Raw genomic sequence first — 13652 nt, 5'->3', positions numbered from 1 at the left:
GTTTTAGAATACGTCCTTCTTATCGAATACTTGTCAGTGGCAGGAAGCTAAATCATACCTTTGAAAAGAAAAACAGAAAATGTGCACCTTTAAAAAAGGTTAGGAGAAATGCACGGGAGAAAGGATCTGAATTTGCCTAAATATAGCCTTTTAAATGCCTTCCAAGGGCATCAACTCAACCCATCTCCAGTCTCTGGTTGCCCTTTGCACTTTAAAGCTGCTTAAAGGGCAAAGGATAAGCAGGAGACAGAGCCCCTCCCCCACCAACCGTGATGCCTTTCTGTTCAGTGATTTACAGTGGGGAGGCGGTGCATTGCAGTACTAACAGGCATGCTCACAGTAGTCTTTACTGTCCTTGACCCAGTAGCTGTACAGAAACAGCCAGTTTCCTATTACATGGGTGAGGGGTGTGCTAAGGGGAGGGAATGTATGATGAAACAAGTATAAAATCCAGGGTGTTGGTTCAGCTAGCCTCACACAGCAGCTGTAGAGCAGAGCCAGCCTAGAGGAAGACTCCGAGGTAAGACCACAAGGAAGGTGGGGGTTGGTAGAGATTGAATGGAATACTGTGTCCCAAACATAAAATGAAAGGATTGTAGCTGTGTTTTGTGTGTTCTGAGGTGAAAGGTACATGATTTTAATAGTCCATTTTAACCACAACTGTTAAGAGTTGATGTAAGGAAACTGTGACGCACCTGCAACAGTAGGTGAGTCAGCAGCCATGGAAAATTACTGTACAGCCTGAGAACATCGTAAAGGTTCATACATTGTCTGTAATGTAAGAAGCTCACATCGTTGTGCAGCTTCAATGAGAAAGCTTTACCTAAAGCTTTTATTTATTTATATCATTCTGCATTCCTGCTTGTTATAGCCAGTATCTTTGAACTCCTAAAATTCATTATGCATTAACATATAAAAGCAGTGTTAGTAAAATGTTACGTGACACTGTCTAGCCCATATTTCAGTGTCTAGTCAGACACAAGGGTCCTTTTCAAAAGCTGCTATCTGTTGTATCCATAGCAGTAGCTGTAGACTTCCTACTTCTATTTTTCTTGGTTATTATATGTGCTGCCATCATGGAAAAAATTAAACTATAACTACACATGTACAAGCAGGTTTAAAGTAAGATTGTAGATTTTACAGAAATGTAGACGGCCTCTGTTCAGCTGGTCCATTGTTTAATGTTGAGTAAAGTACTATTTTGGGTCCGATGTACAAATACAGCTGCACACACAGCTTCATTTTGTCTAAAGCCGGTTATAGCCTGTTACATGTGCTGATGTCAGAGCCTGTAATAGTGTGTTGCAAGACTAGACTTTTAGGGGTTGGGTGGGGGAGAGTAGGTTAGCAAACTTGTTCAGGAAACATTAGAAGGCGCAAAACTGTTTATAACACAAGTGTCAGACAATATATCTAGCTCTTAGCTTTAAAAAAAATGAAATCATTGTGGGATGGATTTGGAGGGTAGTAGATGTTTTTCTTCTATGAAGAACTGTAACTTTGTATTATATTGCGGGTTGCAAAAAATGACATAGTCTTTGCCTTACCCAAGTAGTCAATGTATTTTTCCCCTTGTCTGTTTCAGCTGTCTTCTAATTAATTTCTATCTAGTCCAGGTTCGCACTTAAACAGAATTATTATATTTTCCACTGCTTTGCTTTTAAGGCACGTTAGAAACGCCAATAAGGCCCACTGTATTTTGTACAGTGGGTCTCTATGATAGTCCTTTTAAGCATATGACCAAGAGGCCTAGTTTGCTATGTTTTCTGCCTAAAAAATAGGTGTGCACACGTGTTTGCTTTGATATTCTGCCGACTAGTTATATACTGCACTTACAGGATGCAAAATAATAGTTAGAAGTCATATTTTCAACACTGTTTAGAGGATAACAGACTTGTTGAACTTGAGAAATAATGCAGTTAATGCTTATGTGTAGGGACTTCTGGGAAGTGCCATGTTTTCTGCCTAAAAAACAGCACTGCACATATGATGTGCACATAACGGCATGACACCGTTTAGGGGAATACTGTTGGAACTAAATACTGTACTTCCTGCTGTATTTTGTATATCAGTGTTTCTATAGTTTGTGATATGTAGCCTGCTGTACAGTTGAACAGATGGAATTGGAATAAGTTCTGCAAACAGAGGTTTCTTCAATATGTCAGACATACCTGTAAATTCACCTTTGTCTGCACTAACCCCCCCCCCCACACACACACACACACACACACACACACACACACACCTGTCTTTATCCCTGGCTGACAGATGCATGTGACATATCTCCCCTGATGTGCCTGCCATCTTTTTGTTGGGGGGAGCTGATAATGTATCTGAAAAATGCTCACAGCTTTTGGATAAAACCAAATGAATGTGGAGGGGCTCTGATTAAAGTTTGAGCCAGCAAGCAAAACTTGTCTTAACTGTGTAAGCCTTTAATGAACCTTCAGTTTTAATCCTCCTCCTCCAAGCTACAGTGACATTTGTGAGATGTGGGTGAACAGTTCCCCCACCACCTGTGAGCTTTGGAGAGTACAGTCCTCTTCAGGTTGTCAGGGGATGGGGGAAGATTATCCTGACAAAAATAAGGGACGATTTTAGTTGTTACAATTTTACCTCTCCCCAGAAATATTGCTTACATTTGAATTGGTGGATTCACATGGAAATAATGCTTTTAAATTTTTTAGTCCTCTGAGAGTTGCTTTTTTTTTATCCTGAATTGAATGGGTAACCAGGTAATCGGATATTAAATGAAGGAATAATTGGAATAAATGAGGATAAGAAAGCAGAACAGCAAATTATTGATAATGTTGCATATGTATTTAAGCAAAAGTGATGTGATGGAAGAACGGCCTAGATCTTTCAACTTGCAGAAATTAAACACTGCAAAGGGGCGGTCTCTGATGGCTATAGCAATCAGAATGGCATGATGGAATAAGGTCGTCATAAACAGTCGCCCTGCTATATTGTGTGGCATAGTACTGCAGACTTATGCAGGGCATAGCATCACCATTTACTGACTTTAACAACTGCAGCACGAGGAAGGTCATACTAGCAGCCCAAGGTCACGATGAATCACAAGCTTAGCCAAAACTGCAACAATGATGTTCAGAATCCTTTTTTCACAATCAGATAATATACCTATCACCTTTGCTAAAGCTTCTGTAAAGTGAAAAACACGTATTTCATTTACATAAACAGGTAAGTAAACTATTCTGAAGAACCCTTTTCAGCTGTGATGCAAAGCTACATCTGCCCCCTCCCTGTACTGCCTTTACATACACTGACTTGCTTTTTTTTTTTTTAATTTTCTTTTAACATTTGGAAAAGATAAAGCCACCAAAGTCCCAAGTGGCTGCCTTATAAATCCTTAATCTGATACTGCAGGTTTCAAAGATGTCTGCCAGTCTTCTCGAGCCTGCCCTAGCAAGCTCCCCAAATGTTTTTCATTATGTTCTCGGATTAGTGTCCCTTGTTGATGGAGAGGGGCAATGACAATCCTAGTACATTTTTCATTATGTGATTGTCTAATAATTGGAAAAGTGAACTAGTCCGACGTGATCTGTACTGCCACTTGCAAACATAGTTTATGGGCATGACATTAGACAGCAGACTGGAGTTTTTTTTTTTTTTTTTGTGTTACTATGCTTTGGAAGTAATTTACTGTCACGGAGTGAGGCCCGTAGTGCACGTGTGTGTGTGTGTGTGTGTGTGTGTGTGTGTGTGTGTGTGTGTGCGCGCGTGTGTTATTTTTGTTTAATACAAGGTGCATAGTTGTTTAGTGTTACATATTATGACAGCTCATGCCTTTTTTCTGCTTACATAATTAGCAGTTGATGTTTGCAATATTGTAGTTGTATTCTGCTACTACATTGCTGGCTGTTTGTACCTGAGATCACTTAACCAGTTAACAAGTGGGGGGAGTCCCCCAGATTTTACCTCCAAACTGTCTTAAAATGTTTAAGAACATCTCCAGGCTCAGATGAGTTATATGTAAGAGAAGTGATTGGTATTAACCATTTTTATAAAGCAGCAAAGTTACATAGTGGCTAACCTGTAGTGGGACTTGATTCTGCAACTCACCTGACCATTACTCTAACTTTAGTTGTTAGCTGCTGTAAAGATAAAGCTAACAAAATCACAGTACAGTTACACATGGTGTCAATGCTATGACTTGTACTATTTCTTTAGCACAGACACTTCAGTGATGTTGTTTTGATTGAACACTGGATTCAGATTAGATTGAGTGGGGGAGGGGTGGTGTGTGTGTGTGTGGGGGGGGGGGGGGCATGCTTAAAAACTACCCTACTTATTTATTATTTTTTTTCTTGTCTGTAGGAAGCTGTTCCAGAAACACGAGTGAACGTCTAAATCTGACATCATGGTGGTGCCAATTGGAATTAACGGGTAAGGGCTTTGCTGTTGACTAAATTTAATTTTGGTGTTGTCAAAAATAGATCTTCATATTTTGATGGCCAAAACATTTTTCTGTATGATTTTATATTTATAAATTTGAAATCGATAAGTAACTGAGCAAAACTGAATTGTGAAGGGGTTAGTAATGCTGCTAATGGCTTTAAACTATAAGTGTTCTAGAAATGATTAGTTAAAGCCTGGCTTCCTGTTCTGTGGCAAACATGTTTAGCACTATCTTTAGAGTGTTCAGATACCCATTATGTGAGGTTTTGAGTTTACAAGCTGTATTTCTATTTTCTGTCCCCACATGGCATTGATTATGGCCTTCAAAGTCAAGTGAAGGTCATTTGATTTAGTGAGCTACACTGATCGGCATGTAGGTTTCTGTTCATTTTAGACAGCTAGAATATCAACAGAATATCCTGGTTTTTTTTAATGGGCTAGTGCTTCATTTTTCTTGACTGTGGGTTACTGGGCATTAGTGAAGTCCTGATCGGTTTGTACTGTAGGTAACTACTGAGTTGCTGTTTTATTGTGTGTGTGTGTGTTGGGGAGGGGGGTGTCAGCAGATTTGGGAGAGGTGGACTTTTCTGCTTGTAAGTCTAGGGTTTAATGGGAGTTGTGACAGCAAGATATGACTTCTTGGTCTGCAGACATTCCTTGTTTTCTGGCCCTGTGTATTGTCCCTATTCAGAGTAAGTAGTTTTTAGTCCTATCACTTTTCTTTTGGTACACCCTAGAGCAGCATGCATGATGCAGACAGAGCTCTGCTGTCTGTTGAAATGTTTTTTTCTCTTTGTCATTTCTGCTGAATGAAGTCTTGTGGAAACTTGGCAATTCAGTCTTCCTTTTCATCTAGTACCTCCCCTCATAAAAATGTTGTAGTTCTGGACAGAATATTTCCTTTATTCTACAAGGAATTTGGTGCTGACAGAAGTGTATATGGGAATGGTATCAGACTTTGGGACTCCTATGGTGAAATGTGTCACCCCATCATGTTTAGTTCTGTTTGAAGCCTTGACTACATCTGTTATACTTGAGTTTTCAGCATTAAGGTATGGGTTTTTAACCATGTTTGCTAACTGCACTGCTAAAGCACGCTTGGGTACTTGTAGTTATTGATGTGCATTAAATTTCTTTTACATCTGGAGACAGATCTAGTTGTTACCATGTATTAAATGTGTTTGCACTTAGGGAGGGAGCTGACCTTTCCCTGATGGGAACTGCATTTTGCATACCTTAAGGAAGTTATTTTAAGATATCTGAAATGCAAACTGATTTGTTACAGTAACTTGCCCTTTACAGTGCTAAGCCTAATTACTGTGAACAGAAACGGTGCATGACACAAGCTTACTACTTTGGGCTTGGGGAGGGTTAATAACATTCCTTGGCAACATAACTTTTGGAGGTGAGAATGTTTCAGTTTTTGCATTAGGATCACTTGCTACAAGCAAATGCAAATTTGCTTCTTGGAACAGAAGTAATGTACTGAGTATTACAGGCTTTGTGACATTTAGGAGATGGGGGCAGAGGTGTTTTTTAAGGTGACGGCATTTTGTGGATAGGCTGTGCTAAAGGATTATTTTATTTTCCTCCTAGATTTGGCCGTATTGGCCGTCTGGTGTGCCGTGCAGCTGTTCAGAAGGGAACTGTTAATGTTGTTGCCATTAATGACCCCTTCATTGACTTGAGCTACATGGTAGGTGCACAACCTTAACCTTGACTCTTCTAGAAAGTACGGGCTGTCTGTAGGCTTTGATTTCTTATTGATTTTTGTTTGTTTTTCAACAGGTTTATATGTTTAAGTATGACTCTACCCATGGACGTTTTAAGGGTGAAGTTTGTGCAAAGGATGGAAAACTCGTGATTAATGGACATGCCATCACTGTCTTCCAGGAGTGAGTTCACCTTTTCATTTTCTGAAAGCTTTTACAAGTTCTTGTCTTTGTTTGAGTACCAATTGCACTGTTTCTTTCTCAGGCGTGATCCTGCTAACATCAAGTGGGCAGATGCTGGTGCGGAGTATGTTGTGGAGTCCACAGGAGTCTTTACCACAAAAGAGAAAGCTTCTGTAAGTTGTATTATCTGTGGAAGAATTGTTTATAGATTGTAAAGCTAGTAAGAAATGAACTGAGCAGACCAGAAGGCATCTGTCATGGATTAATCAGGCTGGTGAAAGTTGCCAGCTAGAGAAGCAAGAGTGGAGGCAGAGGGAGCCATGGGATTAATGAATATTGCAATATGCTTCATTACATGTTTAACTGTCTTTACTTATGTTGTATATTGTCATTAGAGCTTTTTCTCCCAGGCTTCTGCTGAAAATGGGATCTTCAAGCTCAATCGGACCATTTGGGATAAACTTAAACTAAAAATAGTTGGGTGGGGGAGGGCACATCTCTTAATTAGTGAGGTCTGGTGTAATAAATAATGTACTTTGCTTTGTCTAGGCTCATCTAAAAGGAGGTGCAAAAAGGGTCATAATATCTGCTCCCTCAGCTGATGCCCCAATGTTTGTTGTTGGCGTGAACCATGAAAAGTACGACAACAGTCTGACAGTCGTCAGGTAAGATTCTTGGTTTCTTAGGCAGACTAATACTTTGCACAGTTTCTGCTTTACTGTAGCTATACCTAGAGTTCTTAAATCTAGGACCATGCACTTAAAATAGCCCCACACCTCCTTGGTTTAGTTTAACTTGCATGCTGACTAGAGCATTGTGAAGGTTCGGTGTGTCCCCCCCCCCAAAAAATAAGACTGTAGATAACATGTTTGTGTTGTTTTTCCACAGCAATGCCTCCTGCACTACCAACTGCCTGGCTCCCCTAGCAAAGGTTATCCATGACAACTTTGGTATTGTGGAAGGGCTCATGGTGAGTGTAAAATCTGGGATATACTTTGTTTATCTGACCTAACATGAATCCCTCCCCACGTATAAGAGAGCAAAGTAATGTGTAGACCTTTGGATAGCATTAGAAAACACAGTGAACACATCTTTAGGCAGTCTGAGCTCATGCAGTGGAGATGTATTGTAAGAGGATATTTAAAAAAAATAACAATATCCATTCCAAGGAGGTAGTGAGTACCTGTTTTCCAGAATTTAGTAGTACACCATTCTGTTAAGGTATGCAGATAAACTGGAGACGATAAAGTGTTTTTATTTCTAGCCTAAAAGCAAATGTGAGACATCAGGTATAACAATTTCACATGTAGTATATTTTTTACTTAAAAAAATAACCTTTGCTGTCCTGTCCTAGTCTTTTTTTTTTTTTTTTTTTTTTTTAATTTATCTCCCTTAACATTGTATTTATGTAACTCGTAAGCATGTGACAGATCTAAAGTGATTTGATGATCTTGGATATTCTGTCTTAAATTGGTCTGGTGATTGAGGTTATAATTTGCAAAACTAATTTAACATATTTATTTATTTTTAAGACAACCGTCCATGCTTATACAGCCACTCAGAAAACTGTTGATGGTCCTTCTGGAAAATTGTGGCGTGATGGTAGAGGGGCTCATCAGAATATCATTCCAGCATCCACTGGTGCAGCCAAGGCAGTCGGCAAAGTCATTCCAGAACTGAACGGGTATGTACCATGCTGAACTTTAGAAGGAAGAGAAAGGTAACTGATGTAGGCATTGGGAAAGAGCAATATACGTAGTGTGTGTGCGTGTCTCTCTAGGGGGGGTGTCAAGCTAGAAAAGCATGTCTTTACTTGCTGTATGTAAAACGTTAAACCTGTCTTATTGGAGAAATTAGTGTGATGAGGTAGCCTTTGGGATGCAAATCTCTCTCCAGCAAGTTCTGTTAAGAGTCAGAAATAAGGTTCAAATCTATGGAACACACTACCTTTGTGTACATTTTCATCAAGGCTGCATCAGAGAATGCCTTGAATGTCAGGCTTAAGTCCCCAGTAAGTAAACGATATGAGACTGAATAAAGGAACAGGGCCTTCAGTCGATCTGCATAGGACATGTCTTATGCTTTGTACTTTTTTTTTTTTTTTTGAGAAACCTCTGGGGCCACTCTAATTGGTGTAAGTGTCTGGTTAGGTACATGCAGAAGGGAGCATTGCACTCGGGTTATGGACCTGAGGACAGCAGAGTACAGTGGCACTATGATTTTGATCTTGATGCCATGCCTTTATAAATTGAGCCACACAGAAGGATTTTCTCACTTCCATAGTTACCTGATGGTCAAAGTTTAGTTTACTGTTTATCTGTTCCTAGGTCCCCCACCACTGGTCTACTTTTAGGGGTGTGCTATCAATATTATAATTTGCAGGGATATCTGATTTACCAAAGGGTAAGATTATGCATTTTTTTTATCACTTAATCTCTGACCATGGTTTTGGCACCAGTTGTTACTTTTAGACCTGTTCGTAAGATGTCAACATCACTTGGGGGATTCAGTGATTGCTCCCAGCTTACAGTTGTCAGGAAACGTGGTGAGCCAGAGGCCTCCAACATTTGCCTTCACTTTAGAAAAGTATATACCAAGCAGGAGGGGGTCTCAACACTAAGCCCTGTCAGACACGGCTAGGAACAGGTTTCTTATTAGAAGTGGATTCACCTATCTGGACAACGTGTCCTGTTAGTGGGGCAGTTGGCTATCCATCTGGGAAATATTGTGAACATAGTAACTTAGCTCATAGGTAAGTTCTATGTTAACTGTTCATGTGAGCCATTTTAAGCCTAGCTAACTTTCCCTCAAAGGTGAGAATCAAATCCTGTAACTTATGTCTGTAAGGTAAATTTACCATTGTGCCATCCCTCAAGTTGGTACTACGCCAGGGAGTAGATATGCCTTAAGTAACCTCTACAGCAGCCTTGCAGGCTCTGCTGTTGCCTGTTGGAAGTGCATGTTTAACCTCCAGACCAAGCGGCACACTGCTTGCAGTCTGGAGATGGCCTGGCACTTGGCTGTCTCCCTCTGCCCTGAATGGGGGAGCTAGTGTCGGCATCTTAAACTGCCCCCCCCCCCCAGATGCTTCCAGCACCTGTACTGTCAAGTCAAACATTTATCCTCTGTGGGTGCTGCAGAACCAGTTTGACCAGACTTATTGAAAAATAGTGGTTAGGCTGTACAGTATACAATGGTGACCATTCGACTTTGAGACTCATTAGTCAGTTCCAGAATATTGTGACCGATTGACATTTCTCAAAATATTCCCATTTATCTGAGGGTATGGTGACCTTGTAAAGAAGTGCTATTCAACTTGTTTTCTGTTTTTGGATATTGTCCCCATAACCCTCACACTTGACAAGTTTCTGAATTACAGTGAGAAGCTGTGTACCACCCTTGCCAAAAATGAGCCTTTTGGGATGTACTACCTCATTAGTGTTGACATGCATGCCCCATTACTGGAAATGCTCAGCTGCCGTAGGGGTAGGAGGTGATTTCACATACTGGACATGCTGTATTTACTTGCACAATCCCTGCCTTGACCTTTTTTCACATGACATGTTCATGACTAAAAAATGTCTAGCTTCTTGGGTTCCCTTTAAGGAACAATGCTGGTTTAATGGATAATTGTATGGCCTTGTTAATGGAAAACGTAACATTTTTTGCCTCTTTGCATCCACAGGAAGCTGACTGGTATGGCATTCCGTGTTCCAACACCTAATGTGTCAGTTGTTGATTTGACATGCCGCTTGGAGAAGGGTGTAAGTATCTTCAGAGACGCAGTGCCTTAGTGGTACTTTGCAAAAGGAAGCAGTAGTAATGTTAATTTAGCAATATATGCTGATTTTTGCCTGTTTATCTTTTGAGTACAGTAGCTTTCTGTGTGTAGTTGTTGGTGGGAGGGATCTGTCATACAAATTGGCAGTGGGCAATGAGAGGTTCTAAGTTTCCTTACCGTTACTAGCTACCCTGTTAAATAGAGAACTTTTATTTCTTAAGGAAAATCAGCCATTTTTGAGGGGGGAAGGGTACTAAGCAAATGTGTTCACGCTAAAAGACATTTTAACGTACCGTTTTTCAGGCCTACAGTCAGTATTCTCAGAGGTTGTCATAGTAGCATGTTCTCTATTCTTTGCTTACATTCTTACAACAGTCATTCTGCAGAATATTTTTTTGTTTGGGTAACTCCTTGGCATTTTTATTGTAAATGAGTAATATTTTGCTAAATTATCTGAAGTTCCAGCTTTTAAAACCAAACTTTAGTTTCAGTGGTTACTGAAGTATTAGTCAGTGCTGGTGGCATACTGAGAACCCTGACTCTGGCCTAGGTGCGCAGGGTAAAACCTTGGCTGTGGTCCAGGTGAGTTTAAGTTCAGTTGATGGTTCAGGAGCTTGATCTATTAAGGGAGATGGGTGTGCACTCAAGTTGTGGAGCAGGGACACAAACTGACCCAGTCTCTCTGAAGACGATGCCATTTCAGAATGGCCAGGAGGCGGATTGTCTCACCAAGCCATTATAGTGCTGAAGTTCAGTGGAAAGTATACATGACTGTGCACTTGTAAGGGGAAATGTGTAACATGCCCTTGTGACGATATAACATTTTTTTCCTCCTTAGGCTTCTTATGATAAAATCAAGGCGGTGGTAAAGGCAGCGTCTGAAGGACCTCTGAAGGGAATTTTGGGATATACAGAGGAGCAGGTAAGTTACACATGTTTCTGCTTGTTAATTACATAGAGCGTAATGGGTCAAGGGTTGATATAACTAGAAGAATAGCATTAACCAGTTAAGGTATTTTTTAATTTGATGTACTTGTCCAGGTCTTTAGTTTAAAAACAAATGCTTGTTGCCATATGTATATACACATATCTGTACATACACAGAGGGAGTGGGGGAGCACGTTCTGTTTGCTTACCTGTCTTTGGATGGTAGGATTGGGGCATGTCCCTTTTCAGTGCTAGATTCTCCAGTGGAGACTAGCGCTCACACAAAGTGCCACGAGGGAGGGTGAGGCCCAAGAGTGCATTGCATGAGGAGATGTAAATGTACCTCCGCTGGGCCCACTGTACTACTGTCAGATGCTGCGGCCATGTATGCATGGAGATTGCAGAGCTAAATCACAAATCATGTTCATGTGCACCTGTCCCTCACCAGCAGGGAGCAATAAGCCTAAGGGTCATTGTCCTTGTAAAATGCAGTTTGGAGTGGACAGAAGGAGAGCCTGAGTCATCAGAACATTGATTAAATGCTGCCAAAAATATACCAGAGCTGGACAACTTATTAATCTGATTTGGTTTCTGTACGTCACAGCTCATTCCAGTTTTGTAATGGCATTTTAACATTAACATCACCTGTTCAAAAGGGAGTTATGCTTTTCAATTTAGGAGCAAGGAATTGGAATGTTTTTAAAACGCGCGTCTCCCTAAGAAGATGCTTATTTTGTGGCACAAGTCTAACATGGTAACTTTTGTTTTTTAGGTGGTCTCCACAGACTTTAATGGGTGTTCAATGTCTTCCATCTTTGATGCTAGTGCTGGAATTGCTCTTAATGAAACCTTTGTCAAGCTAGTGTCCTGGTAAGTGTATTCTGTCTACTGTTTTGTGGGTTGAGGAAGGGGCACTAAATACTGTATTTGTGCAATTGTGGCTGAGTGAAAGTTAAAACTCTGAACTACAACAATGTAACCATTTCCTTGGTTTGCCCATTCCAAAGGGAGTGTGTGAGTTTGCTGACCAGAGTATGGTCATATTTGCACACCTGCATAAAAGGGTTTTGTGCTGAACTTGAGGCATTGTTGGAGTAGCACTAGCAGCAAGGGGCATGGCTGGAACTGATGGCAGTGACCTCCTTTACCCCAGACTGAGGGTATTGAAATATTTCATCTGAATAGGACCAAAAGTCTCACCTAATCTGCACTGGTTGGAAGGATTTAAGTTTAAAAAATGGAGTAGTCTGTCCCTGCTTTTTACAGTAAGTGCCCCTTGTACTGTGAGAAATGCTGTACATGCCTGGGACAGAAGGATGTAGGCTGCAAAAATTGAAGCCCTACAATTTACAGTGTAACATTGAGGGGTATTTCGACTTGAAGTAGGGACAAGACCTGCCAGTTCTTCACAGCATAGTTTTGGACCTCATCATACTGCCTAGTTTTAGTGTAACTCTGGTAATGGAAGGTTGTTAGGGAGGTATTGGAGTGAGTGGATTCCAGCTTGTTTGCTGTGGGGAGCCAGTACTTGTCCTCATGGAACATCTGGTACTTGTCCTCATGGAACATCTGGTACTTGTCCTCATGGAACATCAGGTACCAAACTCTCCCCTGTTGGAAGTTTTAACATAATCTGCTGTTTCATCCACTGGATGAATGGACCCTGCATATTGGATATATAGAGTACTGCTATACAGCTGGCAATGCTGCTGTGATCGCGGGGTTGGTGCCCTGTAGATTGGGATGACAGTAAGTGATGGTCTTGCATGTTTGTTTTTTTTTTTTTTGGGGGGGATGTGAACAAGAACTGCATTTCCAGGTATGTGATAGTGCCGACTTGCGTCTACCAAATGGTATGAGAACTGGTAGGGTAGGAAAAGGAATGGATGTTGGGAGTTGAAAGAGAGAGGTTGGAATAGTGTCTGCCATTTTGAATAGCAGAAACTGAAAAGCTTTTGTTTTGTTTCATCAGGTATGACAACGAGCATGGTTACAGCTGCCGGGTTGTGGACTTGATAAATCACATGCACAGCAAGGAGTGAAGCACTTTCTGTATGTAACTTAAGCTTCATTGTCCTAGCAAGTTCCAAGGAGTTAATTTATGGCACACATTGAAACGGCACATCTGTCTTCCAGCTTTACACTGTGGGGGACATGCACTTTGTTAACAGTTCTAGGATCTGCTGTAGACATTGTGGTTTTCTTTTTTTATTTTTAAGTGTTCACATCAAAGAAAATAAAACCAAAAAAATAATCTTATGCATGTATCTGATTTTTGTTGTAGCAGGAAAAGATTGTGGTCTTTCTTAGCCTGTGCTTTCTAACCTTTCACATGACTGGAAAAATAAGGTTCACCTTCTTAAGGTTTTTAACTCCTCTTTGGTGTCTAGTGTTCACTACTAGAAATTATAAAATGAACTGTTGCGTGCAGTGATTTTTTGTGGTATTGTCCATATTGTATTTACCCTTGTAGCATGGGTTATGACTGCATATGGTCATTGTGGCTGTCCTGCTGAAAGATTATTGGTTCAAATGTTAACACGTCAATGTAGATGAGAATGAAGTGTTAAACCCAATCAGGATTAGTTTGATAGCAGCAATTATAATACTGTGGCTTGCACAGTACTGCA

The 13652-nt window shown here is 40.6% G+C and overlaps 1 protein-coding gene across 1 annotated transcript; it reads left to right on the top strand.

Moving 5' to 3' along the window:
- The first annotated feature begins 379 nt into the window (after positions 1–379).
- On the top strand, positions 380–13281 carry LOC122808621 (glyceraldehyde-3-phosphate dehydrogenase). Its single transcript, XM_044079587.1, has 12 exons — positions 380–520; positions 4339–4407; positions 6016–6115; positions 6208–6314; positions 6397–6487; positions 6864–6979; positions 7203–7284; positions 7847–7998; positions 10000–10078; positions 10934–11017; positions 11795–11892; positions 12995–13281. The coding sequence occupies exons 2-12, from the start codon at positions 4382–4384 to the stop codon at positions 13062–13064; spliced, it is 1005 nt and encodes a 334-aa protein (XP_043935522.1). The 5' UTR covers positions 380–520; positions 4339–4381; the 3' UTR covers positions 13065–13281.
- The last annotated feature ends 371 nt before the right edge of the window (positions 13282–13652 follow it).

Source organism: Protopterus annectens, chromosome 8.part0, assembly GCF_019279795.1.
Source record: "Protopterus annectens isolate FY-2018-M chromosome 8.part0, PAN1.0, whole genome shotgun sequence".
In the NCBI taxonomy this organism is placed as follows: Eukaryota; Metazoa; Chordata; order Ceratodontiformes; family Protopteridae; genus Protopterus; species Protopterus annectens.
Note: the sequence above shows the minus strand (reverse complement) of the source record. Positions and strands in the feature narration are given on the sequence as shown.